Consider the following 12,272-nt stretch of genomic DNA (forward strand, 5'->3'; position numbering starts at 1 on the left):
CACTTCTGGGTATAGGGTAACACGTGACCTTTTCCCTGTGACAGCGTCAAAGCTTTGCAGCAATCACTAGCCGAGAGTACTGTCACATGACTGGGCGTGACACATCACGGCTCCCCAAGGTCACTGACAAACTCGGCACTGGCTAAAGGGGCATAGTGACACCATATTTAATTGCCCATACAAAATAAACGGGTTTATTTACTAAAATTGGAGGGTGCAAAATCCGGAGCAGCTCTGCATAGAAACCAATCAGCTTCCAGGATTTTCAAGCTTAATTGAACAAGCTGAAGTTAGAAGCTGATTGACTACCATGCACAACTGCGCCAGATTTTGCGCACTCCAGTTTTAGCAAACCAACCCCACAGTTGTTAAAATGTCTGTCTTTATCCTTCGCATGTCCTTCTTTGTTTGGGACAGGCACAGACGCAATATGGCTACCAGTGACTGCCCTGGGTATTTGAGAGCACCAAGAAGGCTGCCACCGCTAACCATTCTTTCTGAAAATGTTAAGTTCCTGGCTGTCTCATTGGCTCTCTAGTGGTAACTTTGATTTTCTGACCTGAAACAATTATACAAATGAGGGCGTCTGACTTTACCGATTGGCCTCCAGTTAAGTGGCTTAGAAGATTAGTGTCAGCATAAGAGCTAGGCAATTAGTATTTTTCGATTATGGCAAGTTATTGTCAGCCCTAGTATTTCTTTCATCACAGATTTACTTTAAAGCAGATCTTCACCGCATTTGAGCACCACAATCCAAAAACACAATTTCATTCATTTTTCATATTCAAAGCAAAATCCCCCATCCATCCATCCATGTCTCCATGCTTTATTTTGTTGAGAAACTGCTTTGAAAAGCAACCCCCTAGCATTTCTGGCTATGGTCATCTTGAGAAGGGGAAGAGGATTCGTGTAGCATTTACTTCCTGGAATCAATCTGCCCTTAGCTCAGGCATGCATGCCGAAGGGTGTGCTTAGCTGAGAAAACCCCTCCTGAAGACTCCTGGGATGTATGACATCAGTTGCCTAGGATGAAACCAGGAAGTAACGGAAGAAATGAGAAAAAAAAGTTAAAAACAAGTAAATTTGATTTAAATTTGTATCTATTTACTAATGCTAGCAGCATAAGGACACCCTGGGTTCAGACATTTTCAGTGATAATCAAACATTTAGACACACATAGTTTAAGTGGAAAAAGTTGAGTTGTGTTTGCTGAAAGGTTATAAGCATTAATTCCCAGTGGTATAAACTTAACACCTGAGGAAGTTTAAAAAATAATCAATGTTGATTGGGGGAGAGCGAGGTTTCATATTAAAGCAGGGAAAGGACACCCAACAACTCATTTTGGCTGCCTGGTTTAGATTGGTTTTCTTTTCTTTTTTTATTTAACTTCTTTTAAATCGTTTTAGTATTGATTTTAACAATAATATAAAAGCATCTCCACATGTCGCGAAATAATATAACATGGACAGTGTGTAAGCGAGTCATACATCAGGATATGCAAAAACTGAGTATTATACGGGTCAAACTGTCATGCTCGGATTGTGGGAAAATAGACCTAAAACTTACACATATGAATTATCATTCAGTTAGGCATGATCAATAGAATATTTAAGTAACATTTGCTGGTTGTATTGATTCGTTTTTGGTATTATTTGCCCTCTTGGCTTCGGAAAATGAAGCAGAATGTTTGATTATATCTGAGTTCTAAACATGCCAAACATCATAACCTAGAGACTTCATATTAGTTTGTTGTATTTATTATTTATACATTTATGGGCGTCCTTATTCCTTTGACACTTTCCTTTCTGTATGACACTCTTCTATGCATTTCAGTAGTGAGTTCATATCATTTGTACTTTCTTCTTTGTAAAGGCCACACTAATGTTTACATTCACAGCCATTGCCTATGAGAGCAGATAAGGACATTTGCTGTTACGTGGCCAGATATAGTGTGTGATAATTGGTCTGTATATGGAACATAAAAAGATTACATAGAAAGATTAACATCTGCAAAACCATTGATGGGGTGAGATTAGTTTTTGATCTGCTCTTCTATTTGGCTTTCCAGAGAAGTCACTGTGGGAGAGATTTACTAAAATTGGTGCACTCTAAATTTGTTGCAGCTGTGAAAGGTAACCAATCAGCTTCTAACCTCAGCTTGTTCAATCCTACCCTTGGCAATAAAACCTGGAAGCTGATTGGTTTCTATGCAAAAGGGAGCCTGATTTTGCACACTCCATCATTTGTAAATCCGTTCTGTGACTGTGATGAGCAGGTGAAGTTTGTCCCTTAGGGCAGGTGAGTTTTGTGACATACAAGGCGGTTTGTGTTACAGTGATAGAGGATTGCTCATGATGTTCTTGGGATTGTCTTCCTGTTCTCTAGGTGTTGAGATGAGATATGACCTGTACAGTCCTCGAATGCATGAAATCCAAGTCCTTAAACTAGAGAAGAGACTGGACAGCAACCTGATGTATCTGCGTGATGCACTCCCTGAATACAGCACATTTGATGTCAACATGAAGCCAGTCTTATTACTGGACCCTGAAGTTCCTGTCAACCCAGTGAGTAGGAAGTTGTATGTAAATTGTAGTGCCGAAAAAAAAAAAAAATGTCTGCTACACATGGGCCAAGTCTTTTTTAAAGGCTTAAGCCTGGTACACACTTAGTTTTTTTTTTTTCTGGTCAACTCCAGTCGGGGCCACTGTACTAAAGATCCAACGTTAGTACAGTGGTCTCCCCTGCTGAGCTGTTGCGTACTGAACCCCCCCCCCCCCCCCCGCCAGAACACTCCAATCAGCTCTCTCTGTCATTGGCTGAGAGTGCTCCTCAGGAACTGGTCGACTGCTGGTTTTCCAGCATGTTTGTCCAAAAAAAGCTGGCCAAACTTCTGTCCAGCTAGCTTCTGTCAGACCGAGTGCCTTACACACAGGTCCGAATTTTTATTGAACCGCTGATGTCAGGCCGGCATTCGGCCCATGTGTACAGGGCTTTACACTATACTATCTGATTGTACAATCTCTATTAGATCAACCATCAAATATGTAGCTTAAGGACCTACAGGATTTGATACTTTGCATATATTTTGTATATTCTCTCTCTCTCTCCCTCCGTGTGTGTGCGTATAATACACACACACACACACACACACACACACACACACACACACACACACACTACAATACAATACAATTGTGCCACATATAGTAGAATATATTTGTCATCTTTTTGACCAGCTGAGCACAACACAATAAAATACATGAGACCACTCTCAAGCACCTTCAACCACATGCACTGCACATGGTTGTGGTGTGCTAGTTTGGGGTTCAAGGGGTTAAAGCAGGGGGGGGGGGGGTATCTACTACAATGCCTCCCCACTCAAATGCTTGTTCAGATCACTATTCAGGGACCAAAGCATATGTGAACAATCCGTAATGCAGCTTCGTAATCATTAACATATAATGTATTTCTTTTAAATGCAAGCCATGTAAATTCCTAAGGGTAACCTGGTATCAGCCTCTTGTAATTCCTGCACAGTAGAGCTCAGACTGTTGAAGGGAAAAAAGCTTGATTTTCAGTGGTGATACGGGGATGATGCCTGCACCTACAGGCATCATCTCGGCACCACTGTTTTCAGCCAATGATTCTCTACAATGCAGAAGTAATCTGAGTGTCTAATTAGCCACTCAATCACTTCTGCGGGTGGTGGAAGGAGGTCCCACCCCCCTCCTACCGCCTCTCCCGGGCTCTCTGGTCCCATCACGGGGGACCGGGAGCGATGCGGCGATGGCAGCCTGGTACAGAGAAAAAGGGACTGACGTTGTTATTCCCCTCTCTGTAACCCTGGAAACCGGGAGCAACGAGTATTCATCACTCCTGGTACAACCCCCCCCCCGCCCCCCCTTTTTTTTACCTAATTGGCTGCATGGGGGGGGGGGGGGTAAAGTAAAGAGGACCTGTCACAGCCCATGCTGTCACAAGGAATATTGTTCATCCCTTGTGATGGCAATAAAGTTTGTACAAAAATAAAAATGTTAAGAGTGTAAAAAAAAAAAAAAAGCGCCCCCATCCCACCGTGCTTATGCGCAAATACGAACACACGTTATTCTCGCACGCATATGTAAACAGTGATCGCACCACACGTGAGGTATTGTCACGAACATCAGAGCGAGAGCAATAATTCTAGCACCAGACCTCCTGTGCAATTCTAAACTGATAACAGGTAAAGGGGTTTAAAGGGTCCCCTTTGAAGAATTGTAAGCACTGTAGTTTGCCGCCATTCAACGGGCAGACGCAATTTTAAATCATGACATGTTAGGAATCTATTTACACACTGTAACATCATCTTTCACATTATACAAAAAATTGGACTAACTTTATGGTTTTGTTTTTTTCATTCATGAATGTGTTTTTTTTTTCCCCAAAAAAATTGCGTTTGCAAAACCGCTGTGCAAATACCGTGCAACATAAAAAATTGCAACACACACCATTTTGATCTCTAGGGTCTCTGCTAAAAAAAATATATAATGTTTGGGGGTTCTAAGTAATTTTCTAGCAAAAAAAAAAAGCAGATTTTTACATATAGGAGCGAAGGTGGTTAATCTGTGTACCGAATTGTTTGCCTTGAGTTCAGTGACAATTTTATTAAAATGTAATTCCTGCAAAATTTTTCTTTTTAGTTTAGTATAAGGTTGGGGAATATTTTGAACACCTGTTGTGTTTTTCCTGCTCTCTGTTGCTGTGTTAGAGAGATTTCACTGTGAAAATAATTTTGCATAAAATACATGTTTGAAAAATAGTTAAGTCCTCTTTTTTCCCTCTAATAGATACAGGTGCAGATGAAGCCCCGACCATGGTCCAAACGCTGGGAGCAGGAAAAGTTCAACATTAAAGGCATTCCGTTTGAACAATATCTGCTAGAGAAGCACATCAAGAGAGCGAAGAAGTCTGCTAAACCTTGGGAACAGTTTGATATGCTGAAAGAATATGATACAACCAAGATCGAGCAAAACATATTGCAAGAAATAGACCAGAAAATGGCAAAATCTAAAGCCAAACTGGATGCTAACAAATAGGACTATGATGCTGAGGACAGTTACAAAAGATTAAAAAAAGCTTCTTGTTGTATTTCTGATTTACTGGTGTATGATTACATAAAAAATAAAAATTCTTTTTGCTAACAAGGGCTTATGAAATCACTCTAAGCGAAATTTAGTATTTGTGAAAGGCTCTGAAGGAAATGAGCAGATTTTGACTTCCCTGACCCCGGAGATCGATTTAGGGATCATGTACACGGGTCTTTGTGTCTGAGCTGCCATTCTATTATCCACGTTTACATATTATGGTGCAATTTTCAACCCATTCAAATAATTGGGCTGCAAAATCGCACCACGTGGAAACATGCAGGAATCGCACAGGAACGTGATTCAGTGTTAACAAGTCCTCCAAGATTCTGACAACAGATAGATGACACAACACCAAGACATCATACTTCATAGACACCTTTAATAGGAACACATGAGCTGGAGCCTCACACCTATACTGCATGCATCAGATTAAATTAAACTTATAGATAACCCAGCATATCACAATATACAGATTCAATTGTTATGAATCGCATCTTCATTGCAGCACTGGTCACTTGCAGCAGTTGCAGGTCTCACTTCCGCTGGCACAGTGGCAGCCTTCAGTGCATTTACCGCACTGATCCGGACAGCAGGAGCAGCAGCCTGTGGATAGAGACAGTCATCAGATGATTGTAGGATAATGTGCTTTGATCAAGGTGAATGCTATAGCGGCCAAAAGTCCCAACATTTATTATTGTCATCAGTAAAACCACCTATCAAATAAAAAAATAAACCTATACCAAGCAAAACACAAAGAATTAGGAACATAGTTGCTTTATTAAAAGATAATCCAGTCATTAGATAAGTATAACTGTCAGGCAATAGCATTTTTAGAAGGAAAATTTGTTTTCTCTTTCGTTCATTGACGGACACAGCTTCTGATCTTCTTACCATTGGGTTATACTGACCCCTACAAGAGAAGAACACTAGGCAGAAAAAAGGTCTGGCTATGCCTATGGGCAGTCCCAAGGGGTATACTCCCTCTCTCTGCTATAGGTACTCTTATTTTATTTTTTTTCTGCCTAGTTAGGAGTAAGGACCTAGCTCCTTGCTGGGATCTCTGGCAATTCTTTTATTTTTAGATAGATTTATTTCTCCTTATTTTTTTCCTCTAGGATCTACAATCAACTAACAGACTGGGCGACAGGCTCGATAATCTAGATCCAGTGGTCACCCCAGTCTGGCCAGCGAGCGCGCACAGACCTCAGCTCGGCGCTAGGTCGGGCCGTGACATACCCCCACCGGACGGGGGCTAGCCTGTGGGTTCAAACTCCTTGCGAAGTCGCATACGACCAGGTCTCGGGCCGAGTCGCAGCGTTCCTCGTGGCCGATAGCCCCCCAATTTCCGCTGCAGACATGGGTCACTCAGCTAGGTCTGTGACCACGCGCCCTGAGTTCTCAGATAGTGAGGATGATTCCTCCACTCCTGTAGCTCTCTCCTTATAATTGACAACAGCCAGTGGGTACATTATATAGCCAACAGCAGGCTATCTATTAGCTATGGAATCTGGCCACTGCCTGCTGTCAATCACAAGGGAAACAGACCTGAATGAACATCAGTGTCTCTGAATTCCTATCAGGCTTCACCTACCCAGCTACAAAACTCCTCGCCTGATGCGTTGTCTGTGTGACAGCTGCAGGGGTAGCGGGGGAGCTCAGCTGCACTGAGGATGGAGTGTCCGCATTGCCACTCCAGCCTCACTGACCCTCCACACTAATTGCTTACCCCAGATACATGTACCTGGATTTTTATGATGTTGTATGTATGTTACTACATTGTTACATGATCTGAAGCATTTGATTGTCCTTCCAGATCAGGGGGTCGCCAAACTTTCTAAACAAAGGGCCAGTTTACTGTCCCTCAGAATTTGGGGGGGGGGGCAGTTGAAGTAAACAGTGCCCCATCGCTGGTGTCAGTGGGAGGAATAGTACCCCATCATTGGTGTCAGTGGGTAAAAGGGTGCCCATCAATGGTATCCGTGGCAAATATTATGCCCCCATTGTTGGTGGCAGTAGGAGGAATAGTGACCCAAGGGCTGGATAACTGCAAGCAAAGGGCTGGATCTGGCCCCTAGGCTGCAGTTGGAAGACCACTGTTCTAGAAGGATAAATAAAAAGCAACTAAAAAAGCATTTCATACAACATCTCATGGGCAGCCATAGCTGTGAAGCAGACAGGCAAGGCAGCAGATTGAAATGAATTAATCTCTAGCGGACATAAGCTGACATCTAAGAGGCACAGAAGAAAATGGCGCTGGAAGCAACTAATTATATTGTCCACTGTGGGTCCCACTCTGTTCAGTGTATAATAGATAAAATATCTCCATTCAGGGCTACCAGAACAACATATCTTATAGGTATTGGGCTGGGGATCCACTTCTCTGCTAGTGGCTGTGTGAATCAGATCCATTTCAAAGTTTTTTCTAAACAGAAGCCAAATTTGTTTGTTTTCTGCTCAGCTGAAAATAGCTTTTTTGGAAATAGGGAAACCTATATTAGGAAATTAAGTCTAATGACAGATACTTTCAGTAGAAACAGCCAATGGATGTTAAAAAAAAAGAAAACAGTCACAAGCCTGACACTAATGGCTGTTGTGGAACTAACCAATTTTGTGAATTAAACTCAATGACTTCACGGATTCCCAAAACAGTTATATTCAAGAATTGCTGTGAATGACAACTGTCAAAAGTGCTTTGGCTCTCATCCAAACTGCTAAGCCATCAAATAATTGGTGCCATCACAAATCATATGTGCAGCAACATGGCAGCTGCAGATCAGACAGAGTCTGAGATGGTCACATTTTTGGCTGTAAAGCATGGGAGGGTTTAGTTCCCCACTTTAAGTCTATTGTACATGTGAAGTGGATACAAATAAAGCTTTCTTACTTTTCTTGCATGAATCACATTGGCAGTCCTGACACTTACAGGAATCTGGTTGGCAGGTACAAGAAGCACCTATAAATGAGATACAATTAAATAAGAACACATTAAAAAAAAAAAAAAAAAACACATACAAGCAAGCTGGACTATACAGAAATCTATAATTGTTTAACACTATATTTCCCAATGGGCCTTTCTGGATTATGAAATCCTGTCCTCAATGTGCACTATGAAAGGTTTCTCATTAACTTACACTTGGGATTGTGAGAGGTTCTAAATCAATAGGACCAGCGTTCAATGCTACAAAATGTTTCAATATATTTTTTCAATTCCACCTTCTGAAAATAGCCCTTCAAATCTTATAAATACCGTGAATTTTATTTTACAGCCAGCATGAACGCTGTATTTATCTGAGACTACGCAGCAAAGTCTATGGAAAGCTTCATGCACACTAGTGCTTTTTTAAGCTTCAATAGGCTATTAGCATTTTTAGCTACTACTTTTGCTACTACTACTCCTAGAAGCTAAATAGTGTTATCCTATGTGTCCATGCACACCATGTTAGGCTATTAGTGTTTTTTGAAGTTCAACATCTAGGAACAGTAAAAAAAAAAAAAAAAAATAGGGTTTTTCCAGCAGAAAAAAGAACACAAACGCTCATTAACACTACTAATTTGCTTCTAACAGCTTTTTTCAAGCTTTCTTTATTCTTCATACACTGTAAAAATGCTAATAAAACGTTAACACTCCTAAAAGCTACTAAAACACTACTACAAGCCGACACATAAACACTATTATCAGCATTTTTCATCCAGTGTTTTTTCCTAGCATTTTTTGCGCTTATAAATTATAAAACATAAAAACGCTAGTGTACGTGGAGCCTAATTGTACAAGCAATAAACGTTCTAGAAAATTAACAATATTTGACATTTCTTTATTTAAAAGGTTCCATATCATTATGTTATTATTAGTTAGAGTATTTGGCATACCTTGTGCACATTTGCAATTCTGAGGGTCCATGGTTGCTGTAGATTCAGATGGGAGGAGTAGATGTCAGTGATTTTCAGATGCTCAGTAGCTGCCGGTGATTTTCAGATGCTCAGTAGCTGTCAGTGACTCTCAGATGCTCAGTAGCTGTCGGTGATTCTCAGTGTGTTGCTGTTTGAAGTGTGCAGCTGTGCTGTTCTCTATATAAACAGGATCCCAAACTGAGTGCAAAAGCCAGCACATAGTCACACCCACATGACTCACAGCCACATGTGTGATGACACAGTGCACAACAAGGACATGATGTGTGCAAAACCTGCGGAGTCAGAGAAGGCAGACCATTACACAGCAAAAACGTAGCTGCTTAAAATTATTTTGCCAATAAATAGTGATCTAATGCTAGCATAAAGAGAAATAGTTGTGGAAAAAACATGCCTGTGTTTAAGTATTGTGTATGTTTGAGTATTCTTTCTTTGCTGATGCTGACTATTGTTGGTATTTGCAAATGCAGGGCTAAAGCAGAGATATAACATGTGGCAAAATATATTGCGCTTAATGATGTCCCTCCTTCCCACCTTAGATTTTGGGAGGTATGCGAACGTTAAATCCACCAACTGTCCCTCATTTTGAAACCAAATCCTTCTGTCGCTCTATAAAAATGTATTATTTAACTACCAAAAGTTTTATACTACATCAAACCTTACATCAGACCTCTGAATAAGTGAATTTATTTTCAAACCCAGTAAAAATAAAGAAGTGTCAAAATGAAAAAAAAGTATAGGTTTAATCAATTATTTCTGCATAATAATTCTTCCTAGTTTCCAGGATGAGTGCAGCGAAAGTATATTAGACAGATGACGTGTTACATCCAGGATGAGTGCAGTGACATTGTATTATATAGATGAGATGTTAGATCCAGGATGAGTGTAGTAACAGTATGTCGGTCAAAATGAAAAAAAAGATTTGGTTTAATCAATTATTTGTGCCTAATAATTCTTCCTAGTTTCCAGGATGTGTGCAGTGATAGTATATTTTACAGATGAGATGTTAGATCCAGGATGAGTGCAGTGACATTGTATTATACAGATGAGATGTTAGATCCAGGATGAGTGCAGTGACATTATATTATACAGATGAAATGTTAGATCCAGGATGAGTGCAGTGACATTATATTATACAGATGAGATGTTAGATCCAGGATAAGTGCAGTGACATTGTATTATACAGATGAAATGTTAGATCCAGGATGAGTGCAGTGACATTATATTATACAGATGAGATGTTAGATCCAGGATGAGTGCAGTGACATTGTATTATACAGATGAGATGTTACATCCAGGATGAGTGCAGTGACATTGTATTATACAGATGAGATGTTAGATCCAGGATGAGTGCAGTGACATTGTATTATACAGATGAGATGTTAGATCCAGGATGAGTGCAGTGACATTGTATTATACAGATAGGATCAGTGGCGGCCCGTGCATAGGGGGCGCCAGGGCGCCGCCCCCCTAAAAAAAAGGAGAAAAAAAAAAGACAAAAAGAACAATAAAGTTACAAAAAAAAAAAAATCGGTTCGCAGGACTCGCCGACCTATGTGGTGGCTAAAGGGGGGGTGGGGTTTACGACCCAGAAAAGGCGCCGATTGGCTGCCTTCTGGGGGCGTAAGGGGGCGTAACCTGGGCGCCGGAAGGAACGCCTGACCACCCCACCTTCGTGATATCCTGGCTGTGATTGGTCCAGTCTCCAGCCTGGACCAATCACAGTGGGACATCAGCCGGCGTCAAGATCACCGCTTCCGGAATCCGCCTTCAGACTGACTTCCTTGCCACCCGACCGCCCGAATGTGTCGCGCAGCCAGCCCAGCAGCAGCGGAGAAGACTTCGGTGGACGGTGGTCGGTCCCATCCGCAGCTCCGCACTCACCACCAGTCACCACTCACCGTGACAGGAAGGAGCCTGGAGCAGGAGGACTCACTGAAGAGGAGACGGAGTCGGAGACCAGTCCAGGACTCGGCGAGTCGGATCGGGTGGCGGCGGGCCGGGCCTCTTCTTCGTGGACGTGGACGGACGGGACGGCGTCGGCGGCAGTGGTACTGCAGAGACGAGACCGTGCATCCATCCGGAATCCGAATCCAGACCTGTGTGCAGCAGCGCGGCGGTAACGGTAAGTGAGTCCTCAGGCCTCAGCCAGCCAGCCATTGCCATGCCATCCAGCCAGCAGCCCATGCCATGCCAGCCAGCAGCCCATGCCAGCCAGCCATTGCCATGCCAGCAGCTGTTGCCATGCCAGCCAGCCAGCAGCCCATGCCAGCCAGCCATTGCCATGCCAGCAGCTGTTGCCATGCCAGCCAGCAGCCCATGCCAGCCAGCCAGCAGCAGCCATTGCCATGCCAGCCAGCCAGCAGCCGTTGCCATGCCAGCCAGCAGCCGTTGCCATGCCAGCCAGTCAGCCAGCAGCCGTTGCCATGCCAGCCAGCCAGCCAGCAGCCGTTGCCATGCCAGCCAGCCAGCCAGCAGCCGTTGCCATGCCAGCCAGCCAGCCAGCCAGCAGCCGTTGCCATGCCAGCCAGCCAGCAGCCAATGCCATGCCAGCCAGCCAGCAGCCAATGCCATGCCAGCCAGCCAGCAGCCATTGCCATGCCAGCCAGCCAGCAGCCATTGCCATGCCAAATTGCCAATGCCATTGCCGCCATCCATGATGAAGCACAGCACTAGTCTGGTCTGGGCCCGGCCTGGGTAACTTGATAAATCTTGCACCGTGACCTGCCTGTACCTACCTGTTCTGGCCTGGCCTGGGTCCATCCATCCATGATGGATGGATGGACCCAGGCCAGAACAGGTAGGTACAGGCAGGTCACTGTGCAAGATTTATCAAGTTACCCAGGCCGGGCCCAGACCAGAGTGTGCAGATATCATTATATATATATCATCATGGATGGATGAAAGGGGGCATGTACGCTGGTCACTGCATTGAAAGGGGGCCTGTACCCTTGTCACTGCATTGAAAGGGGGCCTGTACCCTTTTCACTGCACTGAAAGAGGGCATGTACGCTGGTCACTACATTGAAAGGGGACATGTACGCTGGTCACTACATTGTAAGGGGGCATGTACGCTGGTCACTACATTGAAAGGGGGCCTGTACGCTGGTCACTGCATTGAAAGGGGACATGTATGCTGGTCACTGCATTGAAAGGGGCACGCTGGTCACTGCATTGAAAGGGGGCATGTACGCTGGTCACTGCATTGAAAGGGGCACGCTGGTCACTACATTGAAAGGG

At 43.3% G+C, this 12,272-nt stretch overlaps 1 protein-coding gene and 1 long non-coding RNA gene across 2 annotated transcripts in view; one reads left to right on the forward strand and one right to left on the reverse strand.

Annotated features, from left to right (window-relative positions):
* The window catches only part of MRPL19 (mitochondrial ribosomal protein L19), a 30,700-nt gene extending 25,517 nt beyond the window's left edge, over nt 1-5,183 (forward strand). The window contains exons 5-6 of the mRNA XM_082251957.1: nt 2,386-2,564; nt 4,827-5,183. Of these exons, the coding sequence (XP_082108083.1) occupies nt 2,386-2,564; nt 4,827-5,075 (428 nt within the window). The 3' untranslated portion in view covers nt 5,076-5,183. The remainder of the gene's footprint in view (nt 1-2,385; nt 2,565-4,826) is intronic.
* Nucleotides 5,184-5,569: 386 nt separating this feature from the next.
* On the reverse strand, nt 5,570-9,105 carry LOC309551769. Its single transcript, XR_014225108.1, has 3 exons — nt 8,994-9,105; nt 8,011-8,079; nt 5,570-5,729 (listed from the first exon to the last, which is right to left on the reverse strand). It is a non-coding gene; the product is annotated as an uncharacterized lncRNA (long non-coding RNA).
* Between the last annotated feature and the right edge of the window lie 3,167 nt (nt 9,106-12,272).

Source organism: Pelophylax lessonae (genome assembly GCF_965119305.1).
Source record: "Pelophylax lessonae genome assembly, chromosome: 3".
Lineage (NCBI taxonomy): Eukaryota > Metazoa > Chordata > Amphibia > Anura > Ranidae > Pelophylax > Pelophylax lessonae.